Source organism: Erithacus rubecula, assembly GCF_903797595.1.
Source record: "Erithacus rubecula genome assembly, chromosome: 9".
Lineage (NCBI taxonomy): Eukaryota > Metazoa > Chordata > Aves > Passeriformes > Muscicapidae > Erithacus > Erithacus rubecula.
The window spans coordinates 8,942,591-8,961,821 of NC_136660.1; the positions used below are offsets into that span (position 1 = coordinate 8,942,591).

Consider the following 19,231-nt stretch of genomic DNA (forward strand, 5'->3'; position numbering starts at 1 on the left):
TGGAAAATCCTTCCCACCTCTGCCATTCCAAGCACCACTCCAAAATAAAGCCTTCAGCTGTAGGAAGATGATACAATAAGACCAGTATCAATCTGGTCAGAAAGAGAGAATTTGCAGAAGGGACTGGAATAATATGGCAAAGTCTCTTGAATTCTTTGTCTGTTGTACTATAAAACCTGGGAAAATTAATGTGTTTCATACAGTTCTTATGTGTCAATTATTTATGGTTTATGCCTTGGTATAACTTGCTACTACAGTCCTAAACACTAGTTATCATTCCTGGATGATAAAAAAACTTACAAGTAAAGGCAAAGGGTATCAATGATTTGCAAGTTCAGAAAAACAGATGCTCCCTCATTGTGGGTGTTCTGAATCTTCATGTTAATAATCAGGGTTGCTGTTATTTACAAAAAATAGTGTTTATGTTTGAGCACTTCCTACACTTTTGGAATGGTTTAAAGTACAAGAATATAACAGAAATCTGAGGAAAAAAACCTAACAACAAACATTCATCTGAATATTAGTTACAGGGATAAAACAAGTTGTTTTACTTGTACAATCAAAGTCTTAGAAAAAGGATTATTTGGATTCATTTTGCATTTGGGTTCAATTTTTTTTAAAAATCAAATGCAGCCATTTTGTATATTAAGTATTTTCTGTTGAAGTGTTATTCTTGTAAATGTGAGAATTCTTTTTTTTAATGTTTTCTAACTTAGGAAAATCCAAATCCATGACATTCTACTCTTAAATATAAATAAAGAAGCAGGAAAATTCACACTAGATTTATAACTGAGTGGGCTGAACACAGATGCTTGTCAAGCTAGGGTGAAATCAGGATGTATTATTTTCTAAAGCCCATTTGAAAAGCACTTTGCACTTCATCATGCTGCCTCTGCTCCCCATGCTGTATGCTCAAGTACCACTTCCAGCTGAGCAGACTGGGGCTGCCTTTCCCAGGAATTTGAAGGGAGGGATGCACTGGCACACTGGGTGCTTAACCCTTTTGTCTCAGTGTGCCTTCTTTACTTTAACATATAGGAAGAGCACTAGTTAATGCAGTATTTTGGATATGTTATGTTGTCCCTAGACACGAACTAATGTCTCTAGAAGGATTTCATTGTACATTGATAATTGATGGCTGAGGTTGATAATGGGCTGAGATGCTTAGCTCAGTGGCTCAGCAGAGATTGAAGGCAATTTATACTAATATTGGTCCAGAAAAGGTGTTAGAATAATTCAAATTAATTTCATTCTGAATTAGTATCTACTGTTACCATTCCTAAGGAGAGACTAACACCTGTCAGACATTTGACACTGACTATTATCATTGCAGTTTCAGTTTGAGATAATCTTTGACTGGGGTTAAATACTGAAATAGAGGCTATTATATCAATGCTTTAAATAAAAACCTTCCATAGTTAAATCAGTTCTTAAAAAAACAAAGCCAAAACAACACACTGAACGTTGCCCAGTCATTGTCACATCAGTTACTATTTAAATCATTGTATTTATTCATTTGGTCCTTACTGGAAAATGTTTTGCTTTAGGAACAAACCCCTGTTTTCACAGAAAGCCTATCTTCCTTCAAGATGCAGCTTAAGAAAGTTTGTGTTGTACAGCTGAGCCACAGAGCAACATTTCTTCACAGTCCTCTGAGAGGGGGTGAGTGAGAAGAGGAAAAGGCAGTCAGCTGTTCTGTACTGTAACAAAGATGTTCCAAGGAAAAAGAGCATCCCCACTGTATGGACAAACCAATATATTTCTTCCTGATCACTTCTCTGCTTATAGTCAGTAAGAATAATGCCAGGCTGGACTAATTGCATTATTGGATAGACATTTAGTCTTTTAAATCCAAAGCAGTAGCAACCTGTCTGCAAAAGTGCTGAGGTAAGAGGCCTTCTAGAAGGATGTAACTCACTATTAAAGACTGAATAAGAAAAACAGTGTAGCTTTGCTCTAGCAGAACTAATGTGTGGTGAGGTTGGGTTAAAGCAGAAGCTGAGAGTGGAGGGGAGATGGAGCTCGACAGAGGGAGCTGGGATAGGTGTCTTCCAGACACTGCTACTGCCTCCTCTCTCAGGAGATTTTCCAACTGTGAAATTGCAATGTTAATACTTCATTGCCATCTGTTCCTTTCAGACATGTTGAGGTCATTAATTTGTCTTCTTAAGCCCCCTGAAAATGAAAGCAGTTTATTAGTGCTAAGTAATGCTGTTAATTGGCAAGAGAGAAAGAAGCAGCAGTTGGAAATAAATAATTCTAATCAACTCTCATGGTACCAGATAAATAACTTTGTGGAACTTGCTGCATCAGTCTCTTTTGAATTCCCCTTCAGAGGACTTTAAGGTCTAGGACTGATTTCTAAATTTTATTTCTTTTCCATCCATTCAGAACTATGGATCTGAAATGGAGAATACAATGTTCTATCAAGCTTCCTACCAAAGCATTGTAATTTACATAGGCCACAAAATCCAGCTGACTCTTGTCCAAACAGGGAAATCTAATGCCTGTGAACCTGTGTGCAGAGCCCTGGGCTGCTCATTGTCTGCAAGTATTGCCTGTCCACAAGCACTGGGTGCCCTGAAAGCCCCTCATGCCTGTTTAGAAAGGGAGCTGTGGTGCTTTCTGTTGATGCTATAGCCCAAGTCATCCCACTCCCCTGTCTCTCTACAGGAGCAATTCTACAGAGCCATGTGGTTTTAAAGGGAAAGAGATGGGTAAGCTTTGTGGGTGATGCGGATTAGTGAGAATTTTTCTTCCTTTTCTTGCTCAGAAAGCAACTTGCAGACAGTTCTGCCCCATATAAAAATGGTTGTGTTCCCTTTTCACTCTGCCAGTTGGAATGAGCGGGTCCATTTTCTGTGGGGCAGCACCGTGCCACAGGCAATCCAGTGTCATTAAGTTGTTTCTTTCCCCTGGAACTCCTTCACCAGACTTGGCACAGAGTTCCTTGTGGCTTTTACTGTATCTGTGAAGGGAATTGTGCATATCCTTTGTCATGGTTGCTTGGATTTCTGGCTTCCATCTTTCTTGAGCTGTAGAAGTGCTGACAGCCATCACATGTACCAGGGCCAATGTGTTCAGATAGCAGAGTACTAAGCTGTAGCTTGTAAGTCTTTAGAAGCATTAATCCTTTCTAATATGTGACCTAAACAGATGTCATCTGTCTTATTATCAGGCTTTCAGTATACTAAGACTATGCCACTCAGATGGCATGTGAAAGAAGCTTAGAAAACAAAGGGGAGAGACACAGGCAAGGAAATGATGCTTCAGACTTCCATCCCCTCCCCAGCCACCTCCTGCTCACCTACAGGCACTAAAGACAATTCCAGTAACAATGGTGTCATAGGTGTGATGAAGGGGAGATTTTGTCACCCGAGGTAGTAGGACATGAGGAATGTGGGTCAGGCATTCCTGTTCCCATGCATTCCTGCTGGCCAGGATTACATCTCCAAGCTCCACCTGGAGCTCAGTGCTGGCACACAGCTCCACAGGACAGATCCGCTTTTCTCCTCTGACATCTTCTGGCCTCTGCTCACCCCTGACAATTTTCACTGTAAAGCAGAGATGGGGTCACAGCTTGGGGTGCAGTGAATCCTGCCTGAACACCCTTTTGTTTGTGCTTCCCAGCAGACCTGCTGACAGGCACCTTTTTGTGGTGCAGGAATCACACAGAAGTGTCCAGGCCTGAGTGCCAGCATCTGGCTGTGCTGTACTGCCCTTAAAGCAACTCCAACAGGAGCTGGAGTTTCTGGTCCTTCCCCTGACACAGACACAACACCCTCAGTGATGACACATGCATCCCCCTCCTCTGATGGCTTTTTGCAGGTAATTTGCTTACACTGCCTCTGATGTTGTTGTGCAAACTGATGCACTCCAGATTGGGATTGTGCAGAAATTCCTGTGTGCAGGTTGTTTGAATGCTGTCTTGTGTTCCCATTGTCTGGAAAATCCTGCAAATGCCACTGCCTCAGAGAATCAAATTTTAGAAAAGCTTTTACATTGATGTAAATTCGCGATGTGTTGTTATAACTTATAATTTCTTCCTTGTTCACATATTGATCTGTGTTTTCTAAATTTCATGCTTTTTTCCACCATCAACCTCACTCCTGACAGTAGAATGAAGGGCTAATTTACTGTCATGCTGCCATAACTGGTTTCTAAAGAAGGATCTTGGGAAAAGATAAATGTTTCTGAGAAAGCAGAAGAGACCTGTTTCGATTGTTTGATGCATGTTGCAACAGCCTGCTCCCCCACGAATGAGAGCAAACCCTGGAGTTGTAACACAGCTCTTGTGTTCCAAGTCTGCACTACTAGTCCTTTCCTGCTCCAGTTTTGACTGGAATATATGTGTGTGTATGTATATGTTGGGGGGAGCTGCAAAACATTCAATGACCAAAATCACACTGCTGTTCTGCTGCAGGCACAATCTATGTTTGTGACAGAACTTTTCTGAAGCGGATTGAAGCTTTGTAAAAACAGTTTTACTTTAGTTAAATTTGTTTATACAGTGTTTATGTGCCTCCCTCCTTCTAGAGTGAGTCCTTTGGTGCTGCACCTGTTATTTTTTACATCAATAGTTTTGGGCCACAAGAAATAAGAGATTTGTTCATGTCTGTGCTGGGACCCTAATTGACAAATGCAACCCATTGCTTCCAGAAGTTCTGCCTCTGGTTAGGCTATGTGGAGAAGCTACAGAAGACTTTCCTGAGAACCTCTTTAAATGAAAGATAAGTGTGGAGTTAGGTGTAGTTGGTACTTTTGTACAATGTTAAGTTGGATAGAAGATAGACAGTAATTAAAAAGGAGAAATGAGAAATCCCTGAACTAGAGAAAGGAAACAGGCAGGCTGTGGTGTGCAGGAAAAAGCTATTAAAACATCTGTTTACAGTCTATATATGAGACTGTTTGTGTGGGAGGTCAAAAACATCTCGTTCCTCTCTGGCACTGAGGTAGCTCGACACAAACAGCAAAGATTCAAGGTGAGTAAATACAGTGCAGAGAGCTTTGAAAGTGCCCTGCAGGGCAGTGAAGCCTTTGAACTTCAGCGCGAGTGGCGGCTGCTGCACTGGGCTCCTTGGGCAGGCTGAGCGGGACGGGCCCTGCGGGAAGGCTGGGATGGACCTGGCGCTCAGCTGCAGACCCAGTGCCAAGTCACGGCCTGCCTGGAAGGGGACCAAGGACACACGTCAGAGAGGATATGTGCGAGGGAGGGTCATGCACTCGGGCTGGCACGGACGAAGGGAAACCAGTCCCTTTCCAGCTGCAGAGCTGGAGGAAACTGGCCATTCCCGCGGGAGCTGCATAGAGTTCCTGACGGCTACAGTGACGACTCCTCTGGAATTTCATACTCTGCCTTGGACTCCTGCTGCTTCTGGTGGGAGCAGCCGGCTCTGCCTGGCGTCCGGCTGCGCCCGCAGCTGTGCCGGGCTCGCTGCGCTCCTATTCCCCTTCCCCAGGCAGGGATGCACTGCTCAGCTGCGTGCTGGCATTGCAGAACAGGGAAATCGCACTCTGGGGCATTCAACAGAGAAGTTAACACAGCTGATGCCCTTCAACTACATTACTGCAGTTGTTGAAATAGGAACAAAATGAACAGAAAACAAGCATTCTTTAAAGCACATAAAATTTGCTCTAGAGCCACTGCACCAGAGAAAATTCCTCGAGTTGTTTGTGGTTTGAGTTGTGCCCAGTAGTACAGTTTTGCAGGCCCATACCTAAGAAATGAAGAAAAAGCTTCCAGTTCTCTATCAAACCTCATGTTTGCAGGGGATGGGAAGGGAGGAATCTCTCCACGGTCTTCATTCCCACACTGCAGATAAGCAAGAAAGAATGTATTTGAGTGTGACAAGAGAGTCATTACACACTTCTGCCAAATAAAGGACGGGCTTTATGCTGCAGAACTGTATGCAGGATTCCAATTCAGCAAGAAATAGCACTGAATCTTGGGTATAGGCGTGCATTATGTGGTGTCACATACTTCTGAAGGGAAAAGCTGCAGGCTTTTATCCTCTATAACTATTACTGATGTGTATTTAGATCCCTTTTAGGCATCCAAAATGCTTTTCTTCATAGTCTGGTTGGAGACTTATTGTGGACACTGATACACAGTTTCACCCAGTGCTGAGGAACTGCCCACTACTTCTCCATCTTTGCTTCTGTCTTAACATGAGCAGATTACAGTTTGTTTTCCCATAAAACTGCATCTCTACCCAACATTTTGCCTCCATTTTAGAAGATCACCAATTTGCCTTTTGCTTAAGCTGATGTAATTTTAAATTTCTTTTTCTGATCCTTATGCAGGTTTGTATAAAAAGGCACATCTGGCATGGCAAAGGGTATGGCTGAGGGAGGAGCAGTGTGTAATGAGAGGTGAGAGGAAAGAGACCATTAAAAGATCTATGTGGTTCCTTACCCTTGGTATTCCTTTAGGGGGTAAGATGGAAGATGTATCCAAAGAGCAAATCCTCTTAGGCAGGCATGACCTTAACCACAATGAATCCACACAGGAAGTGTACTCTGTGAAGCCACTCTACCAACAAAAAGCCTCTCAGAACCATCTGGATTATGATATTGCCTTGGTCAAGCCCTTGGAAGACATGACAGAAACCTGTCATTGTCCACTGTGCCTGCTTGCCCAGGAGGCAGCTTTCCTTCCTCGGGAGAGTCCTGCTGGGTAACTGCATGGGGGACACAACAGGTGTATGAGCACTCCTGTTTGCCAAGGTCAGGCAGGCTTGGTATTATTTTTCCTCCTACATCCAAGTACACAGAGGAGGATTATATAACACACCCTGTGTCTCCTACGTGTTTAGACAAGGAAGCCAAATACCTGAAACGCTTGTTCCTAAGGTAACAGCACATCTGGGATTAGGTGGCTGACTCCTACTTTCTCTTATGTCAGCATGGAATAATTTGTTCATGTAACGGCGAGTAAGGTCCTGTTCAGAAAACCTGAGCTCCCTGGTCTGTGCCCAGAGGAGGAAATGTGTGGGAAACTGTGACTCAGCTACCACATGTACCCAGCTACTTAGATTTTTAGTTGGAGTATTTTCTCTTTGAAGCCCCCATACATTCTCTGTTAAGCCTTAAGTGCTGTGCACATAACTACAAAAGGCAGCACTTCACCAATGTGCTGGCTGGATGGTCACGGAAAGGCTGAAATCTCACAGGATCACAGAACAAATAGTATGTGTTGGAAAGAACCCACAAGAATCATAGAGTCCAGCTAATGAGTGGCAGGGGCGGGGATCGAACCCGCGGCCTCAGGGTCACCGGCGGCACGCTCGGAGCCGCTGAGGCGAGCTCCTCATCCCCGACAGCCAAAGCGCGCGGGCCGGGAGCAGTAACCGGATCCTTTTCCCAGCTGGAAAGCGAGAAGGCGGTACTGGCAGGTATCCTGTCGTGCTTCACACCCGCGGAAAGGAAAACCCAAAACCTGTACCGCGGAAAGCCAAACCGAGGCACGTACTCTGGGAAACTTCCGGTGGACACGAAAAACACCCAGACCGGTGTCTCTCCCCGTGATACACATTCTGTGCTGCAAGGACCTGCCGTGCCGGGCCAGCCGAGATTCCCGGGCTTTGGCCGCCGTGAGGAGCGGCAGCGGCGGCAGCAGCGCCCCCGCCGCTCCCTCGGCGCTCCCTCAGCGCCGCCGCCGCCGCTCCGCCGCGCCGGCAGGGGGCGCGCGGGCCGGCGGTCTCGCGAGAGCGCGCGGGGCGGCGGGCGGGCGGACGGACGGCGCGGGGCTGAGGGAGCGGCGCGCGGCCGGCGGTGAGGGGCGGCGGGGCCGGCGGGGCGGGGGAGACACCGGGGGGGATCGAGGGCAATCCCGTGAGCAGTCCCGTGGGAAATTCCGTTAGGAATCCCGTAAGGCATCTCCGTGCCGCCCTGCGGGAAGTGCCCAGGCACCCGGCCTGGCTCGTTCGGGTCGGTCGGGAAATGGACGCTCCGCGGCGCAGGGCTCACACGGAGACGGGGTTTTGTACTGATCTCACCCTCCCTGTCCCGGAAAGGTTGTGCCGAGAGCGCTCCTAAAGCCACGTTCCTCATTGCAAAGGCCAAGTCTTTTGTTGGCAGCTGCGCTTCTGAGAGGTTATATAAGCAGTAAATGTCTGGGTTAGGAATGGTCGGGGTTGTGCCACATCGTGTTTCTTGAAAGTTTGTCAGCCCTGTGTTGTTCGATGGTGGTAAATGGTGAGAGCCATTCCGGGGGTTTGCTAAGCATTCTGACAGCTTTGAACTCGGTGTTTGTGGCTGGGATTAAAGAAAAAAGCTGACAGAGAAATAAGATTGCCTTCCCGCAGACTTTGGATGAGGTGTACATTCAGGGTATCGGAAAAGGCTGTCAGCCATGTAAACCGCTGTTGATCACGCTGCGAGTGCAGAACATGGCTCGATGTGCAGAGAGCGTGGCGTGGGAGCTTTGGGACAGCCCCAGACAGAACCACGGTCTGTCAGTCATTTTCCGAAGGGTTTTTAAGTGCGATAGTCTGGAAGATGTGTTGTAATGTGCAATCTGCGTTAAAATAAGTGCGTGTGTACCCCACTCTGGGGTATCTTCTTTGGTATTGTCAGTAATTATAGCATAGAGATTCCAGGCCTTCATGCTCAGATACTTTGTGATTTCAGTTATATGCTTGTTGTGCATAAAATATATATTTGTGATAGATGGAATAAAATTGTGATCAGACCTCTTCTCAGCCGCATTAGTGACTTGTGACTGTTCAGAGCCCAGCTCTTGTGAGGGTGTCTCAGTACAAGTGTTTGTGCACTGGCCAGGCTGTTTTGGGGCTAAAACAGGCAAAAAAGGTAGTCACACCTGTTCAGATCTGTGGTACAAACCATATACTGTGTAGACAGGTGAAAACTACCGGAATTTTAGGAAATGTAATACCTGGAACATCTGTTACTATTTTTAAGGTGTTTATTTCACTTTTTTTCCTTTACTCAAAACTCTTAAAGGTTATTCTATTTTTCTTCACATGGCTTGTGATTTAAAAACTAAGATGTTATATACTTGTTTTGGAGTAAAATAATCCCCCCTAGCCGGAGCTCCATGCAGATACTGGCACGTAATGCTGATGCTGCACTGTACAAAGTGCTTGTTATGCTTGGATGTAAATGGGAAGTTCCCAGATTCAGCTCTGTACTTAGAGTACTTCATTCCCTGACCACAGCTCCCATCTACCTAATTTGGGAGAGCTTCTTAAGAGGAACTACTGTTTTTTGGTGGGGTTAGATGGAAATCCACGGGGATTTCAGTTCAAACAAGCCAGCTGGTTTAAAACCACATAAAGACAGGTCAGTGAGGCCTTTGGAGCAGCCTTGTCCTGCCAAATGGAAGAAATCATTCCACATTTATAAATAGAGCCTGTTCAATGGGAGGCTTCGTTCCCTTCAGAAGCTTTTCACCAACGAAGGCTCTGCACAGCCCTGTTTTTGAGGTGATTTTTCCACACCCATTTGAGATGGAAAACAATGCTCTTCCCAAGGGCATCGGGGATGGTTGTGCTGAGAGTGAAAAGCTGGTAGAACCAGTTTCCTGCCGGCCTGTTTGCAAACTGGGCAGAAGAGGCAGGATTGCCTGCTCTCCCCTTCTGCTCCCCAGCCACTAGATACTTTATTAAGAGTTTAAAATTATTTTTGTCCAACTGTTTCTGACATGTGGGAATTAGCGTCTCAGGGGTGGAGTGTAGGCAGCCAGGAGGTTGCACAGAGCACCTGTGACCCGGAGCTGCTGCAGCATGTTGTGGTGACACCTCTCCAGCGAGCCAAAAGTCTTCCTTTTAAAAACTGATAGTTATTTTACTGTTAGGAACAATAATATCATCTTCCTCATCGTCTGGGCAGCTCTTTTAGTTTCATGGCTATAACATTTTTACTGATGACATGCTGGCGAGGACACGGGCGTGGCTCATCCCTGGGAGTGCTCACGCCAGGCTGGATGTGGCGCTGGGCACCCCGGTCTGGCAAGAGGCCTATGGCAGAGGCGTCGGAACAAGATGATCTTCAAGGTGGTTTCCAACCGAGGCCATTCTATGTGCTTTCCTCAGCTGTGTGTGTGAAATTGTGGAAGCGAGAGTAGATGTGACAAGAATTGTGTATGTATGCGAGTCATGTTGGTCCTTCCAGGAGCTAACTTGCATGCGAGCGGCTCGGTGTCAGGATTTGTGGCACGTCGCAGGCTCAGTGCTGGATGGGAAGCCTCAGTGCTGGGCAGTGCATGGCCGGGGATGGAAGGCTGAGCTCGGCACCCGGGTTCGACTCGCAGCTCTGTAGCTCTTGCTGCTGCATCCGCGCTGGATGCCTCAGCGCTCGGGTCTGCATTGTGGTTGCATGAAGAAAGCACATTGCCACAACTCTCAAGTTGCAAGAAATCGCGGCTTTGTTGCAAAACGTTGAGGTTTCGCGGTTTGAACTGGTAGTTGGATGTTTGGAGGCACTGGGTGTCTTTGCTGAGCGGGGCCAGGTGGGCAGAGCGAACGGGGCTCGGCCCGGTCCCCGCCCGGCGCTGCCGACGTGCGGCTCGGCCGGGGCGGGGCGCGGGCTGGGCCGCCCCGATAAGGCGCGGGGCCGCTCCTGCGAGCTGGGGCTCGGAGAGGAATTTGCTGGGCTGGGAGCCTTCCGGAAAGCATTCCGGAGGCCGTGCCTGGGAATGGGAGCCGCGTTATAAACAGGACATTGCGGGATTGCTTCGTGAGCGCAGAAAGTAAGTAGAGCTCATCTGTTGGGCGTGTGCATCCCGTGAGGCGCATAGCGGGGGCTGCTGGAGACCCCAATGTGCTTGGAAGCTGTTTGATGGCACGGAAATGGCCACAGAAGGTGACGGTGTGCTGCAGCCGTGTATCTCAATGTAGAAGTAATTGAATATGCTGCTGTTGAGCTGAAGTGTATGATCACGGGTGTTTCAGTGCATGTGACCTGAAAACGTCTTAAATTCTCCGTGCTATTTGGGAATAACTGGGAAGCAAGGAAATAGGTGCTTGCCCTCAGTTTTGTTAGAAGCTTGTGGAAATTGAAAAGAAGGATGGTTGGCTCTCATGCTCAACATGTGAGTTTTACTGGCTTATTTGCAACAAGAACAGCCATTTTAACAGGAACTGGCTGGCTGGAGGAAGGCAGCATTTATTCTCTGTACATCGTGGAGTGAGTCTCTTGTAATCGTAGAAAAAAAGAAAAGCAACAAACAGTAGTTTCAGAGATTATTACAGAAGTGTGTGTAAGCTTCTGAAATTCAATTGTGCCATTGAATTGAAGTTGCTAATACAGCGTGTGATAAAGTAGGTTAACACAATTTTCACAAGAGTCATTAAGTACATTATTGTGTGAGCAAATATGGTAGTTGTATTTAGCCTTTCAGATTTTTACATGTTGTTTTGTAAGAATATAAAAAAGAAATAATAACCAATACGATTTTTTAAATTTACTTTTGAGTATATGATAGTTTTTAAGGTATCTATCCTTGTTTTCTTGGCTGGGTGTATTGCTGTCATCTACTCGTTAGATTACATCTGAGAACTAGGGCTCCCACTTGCACTGTTGGCTCCTACTTCCTCTAGGCTGTACATGAGAGTTAAAAAGCAAGATAAAGTCCAGGGAGTGCTGTGAGAAAAAGCTTAGCTTATCTTTTATTGAACATTGCTAGCATGGTAAAGATCATGAAACCTTACAGAAGTGAAGGTGAACAAGCGAGGGTGTGCAAATACCGGGATAAAACTGGTGTTTATAGCACAGCATGGAGAATTATGGATTTGAGACTTCTGCACCATCTGATTTGGTGCAAAATAACATAAGCTTAAGGATTACATTTGAGTTCTCTTGTATATGTGCTCTGCAATTCCTTGATGAGATGTTATGGTGAGGATGGGATTGAGTTGTGTGCAGGATCTTGGGGTGGCTTCTGTGCTTAGTCTATGCCTTGTGTCTGGAGGTGGTGGAGAGACAGGAAGCCCATGGTGTTGAGGGAACTAAGGGTTGCAGTCTCTGCTCCTGCCCCACGGTGAACATTGCTTTTTCTGTCACCTCCACTTGCAAGTGAAACACACATTTATATCTGTCTTGTAGATCTTGGCTGTAGAAGGACTTTTGGGTTGCAGTTTATGTGATCATGGGATATGGAAATTGCTGACTAAAGAGCTGCTCAGTAAGACAAGTTTAGTTGTCCTCAAAACCACTTAGTTGTATTCAAAACCACTTTCAGTTCCCTCCAGAGCAGTGGTAAAATCTGTGACATTTTAGATTGGCACAATTACATTTAGAGGTTTAGATTGGTGCACTTTAAATCTGCTGGGTATTTCCATAACTGTCATTGCTTGAGGACTTGTTTTAAATAAAAGAAATACTGTGAATGTTTAGTGCTTCAGGAATCCCATTAAACTGGCAGGAGAATTCAAACTCTCAGGAACAAAATTACCCACTGTTTAGGAAAAGTTCTTACATTGATCCTTCCCATTTTTCCCAAAAATCCATGCTTTCTTTTTCCCTTTACTTGCAGAATCCTTACCAGTAGAACTTCGGTAGAAATTTTTGTATTTGAGCCCCTTGTACTTGAGACTGTGCTGAAGCTAAGTTCCCACAGCTGTGACCAGGACAAAATAGTGGGTAGCTGTTAAAAGTTCTGGCCTTTGCAGCCTAGTAAAGAGGGATCTTTGTAGCAACATGTGAGTTTTCAGTTAATGAAACTGCATGGGAATTTTCTCATTTATGGAAACCAGCTCATTTACCTGCAGAGGGAAAAAAAGGTGGTTGAACTATTTCCTGCCCCTGGTCAGGCTGTTCTCCCCCAGCTGAACCTTCTCTGAATCAGCCCTTCATCTCTGGAGTTTGCTGGCTAGGTATAAAAGCTGGAGGAAGGTGACTAGCAGAGGAGGATTGCCTAATGTGGTTGAAGCTGTTGTCAAATATCTGTTGGTTTTCCTGTGATTGTGCAAACTCTGTGGGCTGAAGTGTTTGAGAGACCATTGTTGCTTCTGGAGGAGAGCTTTATCTATGTTTAGAAAACTTGCATCTGTGTAGGGTCTTAGGCGTTTTTTGTTCACCTTTATAGTGAAGTAGAGCAGATGGTTCTTCATATGATGCCCTTCCTCTTCTTTTAAAGAGGAATAGAAACTATTAAGAAATCGTTTTTCCACTGTGTTTTAGGAACACTTCAAGAATGAGTCCACCACAAGACAGAAATAGAAATTCCTGCAGCAGTGAGACTCTGGCAAAGTGCCTTCAAGCAAAGAAGGACTTGGAAACAGCTATATCTGGAATTGTCAAAGCTGAACAGCAGATTAAAGAAAACTGGCGGGAGGTAATTTTAAATTACTTCTTAAAGATTTTTTTTTTTTTTATAGCTAACATGACTTCAATTAAAGTTTTTATTATTCCAGAATATTTACTATTATCATGGTAGTCTGAAATTTTCCTAACAATTTGTGAACACATTGCTGTGTCATTTGGCCATGTTCTTCATAAAGGTATTCATGTATTACTATCTTATGCATGCAGAATTTCCAAAAGGTGCTGATTGAAACATCAGAATAGAGAGAGAGGTTACAAATAGCATTATTCTTTGATACCTCTTTAAAGGTGGCCATGGAACTGTTACTGACCTGAGCCATGTGGTGCTGTGGGTGACTGTGATTAATTTTTGAGAAAGAAGTCACTTCAAAAATTCCACTTGCCACTGACAAACAGTAGTTTGTCATCAGTGCAGCACATGTATGTTCCTTCTGCTTGACAGCTGTAGAAATGGTGTGTGTTCCCTGACAGGTCAAGGCCAAGATCCACAGCCACATCAGCCGGCAGCTGGAATGCCTGCGCAGCCGTGAGGTGTGGCTGTTCGAGCAGGTGGATCTCATCCAGCAGCTCAAGGAGGAGGCCTTGCAGCAGCAGGCACAGCAGCTCTACTGGGTGAGCCTTGTTTGCTAGTCCCTGCACTGGCATTTTCAAGCAAACCTTGTACCTGCAAGTACTGGCTCAATTTTAATCCTGGAAGCTGAAACAATAACGTGTGTTTTGTCTTTCATGCAGTACTTGGGACAGTTCAATTGCCTTATTCATCAGTTGGAACGTTCCTACAGTAACGAACTGGCAAACCAGATTTCAATTTGCCTGGAGAGGTAAATATATTTTATAATGCAAGTTACCACAGTTGGGTTTATTTTAACCTACGAATTTAATCTGATTTTTTTTATTCTAATAGAACTAATAATAGATCTCACTGATCATGCATTTTTAATAGTTCCTAGAAATAAAACCTTTAAAGCAGTCTGAGGTGATAAACCAGGACTATAAGGAGCAGGAGAGGTACTTTATCTGTGCAGATTATTTCAAGTATTAGCTGTTCATGACAGTTGAAGTAAGAAGGTGAAACTTGTGTTTTGCTGGCAATTTATTCCATTCTTGGTTTGTAGATAGCCATTCCTTTCTTGTGTGCTGTATCAGAAGTCTCCTTTGTTACCTAATTACTGCCAAGTAGCTTGAAAGCTGTTAGGAAGTAATAGACTGACTTCCAAAACAGGACAAATGTAGAAGATTGTTACAGAAAGGTAAAAAAATTACAATCACCTTACTCTTTCAGACTGGAAAGTCTTACACTTAAACCTGAAGAGTCTTCCATCCTGAATTTTGAGGCTGACACATCTTACCTTCGCCAAGCTATTACCTCATTTGGTTCCATTAAAACCATGGTAAGCACCAGGACTCCCCTGGGTTGTAATACTTGCCTCTAAGATTTTTTTTTTTTCAGTAGTGCAGTATATTATTCCAAGTGATATTTTTGCTTTGAGTGGTGGCTTGAATGGATCCTGTGTATGAGTCATATAGTTTTAGCTGCATAATAAATACACAGTGGTTTACTAATTATTGCATGTAGTTTTCACTGAGTTTAGTTATGTATGTGTTATTTTAATGTATTTTGGCAGAGGTTGAGGGAATGACTACCGCATTCTTACTCTATTCTAGCAAATGAAAATTTGTTACTATTTTCTTTAGATAGCAATAGATAAAACATTATAAATGCTTTGTGTAATAAAAGTATTTTGGGAGTCATATGTAAGCAGCATATTTCCTGTATTATTGGAGACAATTCTGTTAAAGGAAGCAGACTCAAGGTAGTATTTTTATAGTCAATTTTTCTCCATTCTGTTTGTAAATGTTGAGAACATTGTTAGCCATAAAGCACTGAGCATTTGCAACTGTGCTTCTGCTTTATTGTAGAATTTGTCCTAGAAACTGGACACAATGGAGATTTAAATTAATTTTTACCTTTTTTTTTCAGCAAACCTCGGAGAGAGAGAATGCTTCTCCCTGGTTCCCAGGCCAGAATTGTGCCCTAATGAACTGTGAGCAGGTAAGATTGACCTCTGTGTATTTAATTGCATTAGAGGGAAGAGGAGAACTCAAGCACGTTATGTGAGCTTGAGTAATGGCTTGTGTTTATTTGTTAAGATGCTTGAGTAGCTAGTAACAGTGGCTGTGGTGAGCAGATTGATGTGATATTGTAGCTATTCCAGGAACAGACAGGCAAGAACAGTGTGAAAGTATTTGTGGAGTGTGACTGACAGGATTTTTTAATTGAGTGTTCCTTGATGTTGGAATTAGCCAATTCATATGGGGCTCTTTTGTAATTAGAGGGCACTGTTTTTCCTTTTGGTGCAGAAATACTGGTTCCTGCTGAATGCCTGTGTTGATGCTCAGCACAGATTGGCTCAGCAGTCACTCTCCTAACCAAGGGCATTCCTTCTCTCTCAGCAGCAGATGCTGTGTGGGACAGTGAGTGCCTCGCTGGCTGACTGGTTACTCGGAAGCAGGCCTGTGGGTGTGCGCCAGGCTCCCTATGTTCCCAGCACCAATCTTGAGGAGTGGATTACCCAAAAGTGTGTGTTAGAGCCCAGCCAGGTAAACCTTTGGTGCACTAACCTACTTTTGAACACAGTATCTGATTGCAAGCAGAATATGGTGGGAATGAAACCCTTCTGCCTCCTGTTCAGCTGATGCTTTGGCATTTACTAGCTGAATGCTCTAAGCTCCATCTGTGGAAACAGTTAATGAACACTGCCTTTTAGTTTTAATAGATATATTTCAATGTGTCTTTACTAGGATTTGAATTCTTCCAAAGTCTGCTATTTTGAACAAGCCTGGGGAAATCTGAAGGACTTGGAGAACTGGCTCCTGCACAATCAGCAGTGTGATGTTGCTGGGAAGACAGATTCCCCTGGTCGCAAGGACTCCACCTCTACTCTCAACTCATCCTTCTCCACTATTGAAAAGGTAGAGGAATTGGAATCCCTTGGACAAGAAGAGATGGACCTTTCTGACTGGCTGCTTACTCCTGACACAGAAAATGGAAGTATTGCTTCAGATGAGAAATGGAAGAATGAATTTAAACCTTTCAGAGAAGAATGCAATTTGAGTGATTGGCTCCTCAAAGCTGAAACATGTACCAGTTGTCGTGGCAGCCAGAGCAGAAGTGTGGAAATTGAGAACCTGGGAAATCTGAAGTGCCTGAATGAGCATCTTGATGGAAAGAAATCACCTGCTGCACCTGCTGTAAGTGCTTGGCTTCTTCAGCATCCTCAGGCCCCCTTTAAAGTGGAAGATGTGTGCAAAGCTAATGATCTGTGTGCCAGCTTTTCAGAATGTGTGTGTGATGAAAACTGTGGAAAAGAAGCTCTTTGCAAATGGCTTCTGAAGAAAGATGGGAAGGACAAAAATGGAGTTCTGGTCAGCCAGAGAGATGTACCAGACCCTGAGCATGATAAGACCAAGTTTGCTGCCAGTTCCTGGCTTAGCCCTGCACAGCAGCTCCCAGGGGAACCCGTGAGTGCAGAGAAAGCAGATTATTCAGCAGAGATCGCAGAACCCTGGAAAGCAATGCTCGAGAGGCCTCTGACAAGCTGGCTGGCCAAGGCTGAGCACAAAGCAGAAAGCACAGAAGAAAAGGAGCATCGGGAAAAAGCAGACAAGAGTTTCAAGAGCCCTTTCCTAGACCTCTTGGCTCCATTCCACCTCCCCTTAAATGTAAACAGTTGGGTGTTGACTTCAAATGACGTAGAAAATGCAAACCCACCTCCAGTGGAAGATAAATGGCTTCTGCGCAAGAAAGCACAAGTGAGCATAAGTTTTTGATACTTTTGTGTCTTATGTGATAGGTTTATTGCTTTACTGAATTTAATGACTTCATTCTCTTCCTAAGTTGTAGCTCTTCTGGATCATACTGACTGAAAGTTTTTAGGTTTCTTGGCTCTTTCAGTGTTTTCACAATTATTAGTTACTTAGCACTAAACAAGCTAATATGTTATACTAAATGAAGAAAGCATTAATCTCAGAGACTCAAAAATCGGTTTTTGCTCTGAACACTTTACAGAATTTGAAGATGCATCAGAATGTGTTTATGTTTGAGGTTGGTAATTAAGGTGACTTCTCTTTCAGGACTTTGGCCTTCCTACAGTTTGCGACCTTTTTGCCTGTATGAAACTCAGTGGAGATAACGAGAAATGGCTGTATCGGTCTCCTTTACAGGTAGGATAAAGAATGTGTTAGATCAGCTGAGCCTAATCTTAACTTAGGGGTACAGAACACAGACACCAGCAGCTCATGGCCATCTTCACTTCTTTTAATGTACTACTTTCCTCCCCATAGACCTTTTTAACAGCTTGGACCATTCTCCTTTGTTATTATTCCTCCTCTTTTGATCACAGGCCAGGGAGGGAATTACTTCTGTTCTTGTGTAAATCCCTCAGCTGATTGACACTTGATAACTCTGACTGTAACTAAGATATGAAATTAATGTGTCTTCTCCAGGCACTTCTTTCTTATCTTAGTGATGTATTTACAGCTACATTATGTTTTTCCTTTCTGCTGATAACTCTTTGTCATTGATTTTGAAATTAATGAAAATGGAATTTTGCAGGAGTACTTCAAACCCTAAAAGCAGGATACTCAGTTCTAGGAGGAATGTTAATATCACTTTTTTTCAAGGGTATCTTATAGTTGTTTTTTTTTTTTTCCCAAAGTGTTGCTGTTTGTCAAAGAGAATAACCCTATTTTAAATTTGTTTAGATGTGAAGAACTGGAAGTGTCAAAATCATCCCCTTCCTGCTATCTGTCGCACATCACACTGAGTGACTGCAGCCAGCTGAGTGCTTGTGTTTTGTGTTTGGCCGTCTGCTTTCTCTTCTAAAATTATAACAAAAAGAAAGATTCCTTATCTAACAGAGTTGTGATGCAGAAGATCCCTTTCTGTTGTCATTAATTCTGAAATGTAAACCCACTGACCATAAGCAATCTGATGATTTAGAGATGTTAGCAAATTTGTATCTGTTATTGGAATACACGGATCTTTAATGGGTTGTCACTTGAAGTATGTTGAAGCCAGTGCAGGTATAAAGCAGAATCTTCCTGGTGCTGTGGAATATAGGAACAATAAACCACCTTTGACAGAGACTTCAGAAGTGCTGCTGTTCCTCTCAGCTGCTACAATTTTGTCATGCATTAGGTTCCAGCTTACTTAGGCTGTACTTGCAAGCAATTTGTTTTATGGAGCAGTTGCTCACTTTGAAGGTTTCATTTGCATCTTGTGTTGGTGCGTTTCCCAGCTAAATATGTGAAATCCAGACATTGAAAAATATATGGATTTATGGGACCTAACATGTGACAGGAGAATTGGTAACTTCTAAAACAAAACTCTTGTGAATTTTGAGCCTTTCAGAGAACAGAGTGTTAATAATGCACCAGTAAATCACTGGTCTCCAGAATTTACAAACTATTTGAATGTCACTGAAAAGGCTGTAAAATGAAATGTGTGTTTCTGTTAGTTCTAGATAATTCATAATGAATTTTTATCAACTAAACCACTGTAAAGCAGGCATGTTAGCCACATAATATTTAAAAGTAATATTTGGGGAATTAGATGCCTTCAGCAGGTTGATGTCATGCTAACTGGGAAACACTGACTTGGCAGACTGTGGCTCCCACTGATACAGTTTAAAGGTATTTAATCTGTGGTTTCCATGTGATTATATATGTGAAAGTGGGGTCCAGTAACTTGGATCTTCTTGAAGCTGTGGACATATTGTGAGCAATACCTCTTCAGATATTTAGCCTTTTGAGCCTGTAGGAATGAGTGCAAAGACATTATATAGAAATGTGGATCATGCCTGTCCGGCTCCATGGAAAAACTGTGAAGTTCCATAGTTTCTGGTGCAGCTTCTACTCAATTAACAAATTGCTCTTAATGACT

General features: G+C 43.8%; 1 protein-coding gene and 1 long non-coding RNA gene across 3 annotated transcripts; one reads left to right on the plus strand and one right to left on the minus strand.

Moving 5' to 3' along the window:
- Positions 1-1,557: 1,557 nt before the first annotated feature.
- LOC306805057 lies at positions 1,558-7,541 on the minus strand. Its single transcript, XR_013775102.1, has 3 exons — positions 7,472-7,541; positions 3,308-3,554; positions 1,558-2,175 (listed from the first exon to the last, which is right to left on the minus strand). It is a non-coding gene; the product is annotated as an uncharacterized lncRNA (long non-coding RNA).
- A 3,007-nt stretch (positions 7,542-10,548) lies between these two features.
- On the plus strand, positions 10,549-19,231 carry NCOA4 (nuclear receptor coactivator 4). Of its 2 annotated transcripts, none has more exons than XM_079312366.1 (10): positions 10,549-10,711; positions 13,144-13,297; positions 13,759-13,899; positions 14,020-14,108; positions 14,570-14,678; positions 15,269-15,340; positions 15,742-15,888; positions 16,090-17,100; positions 17,422-17,511; positions 18,052-19,231. In XM_079312366.1, the coding sequence occupies exons 2-10, from the start codon at positions 13,157-13,159 to the stop codon at positions 18,055-18,057; spliced, it is 1,806 nt and encodes a 601-aa protein (XP_079168492.1). In that variant the 5' UTR covers positions 10,549-10,711; positions 13,144-13,156; the 3' UTR covers positions 18,058-19,231. The 2 variants fall into 2 exon arrangements, with proteins under 2 accessions (XP_079168492.1, XP_079168491.1); XM_079312365.1 differs by having other exon boundaries at positions 10,568-10,711; positions 15,745-15,888.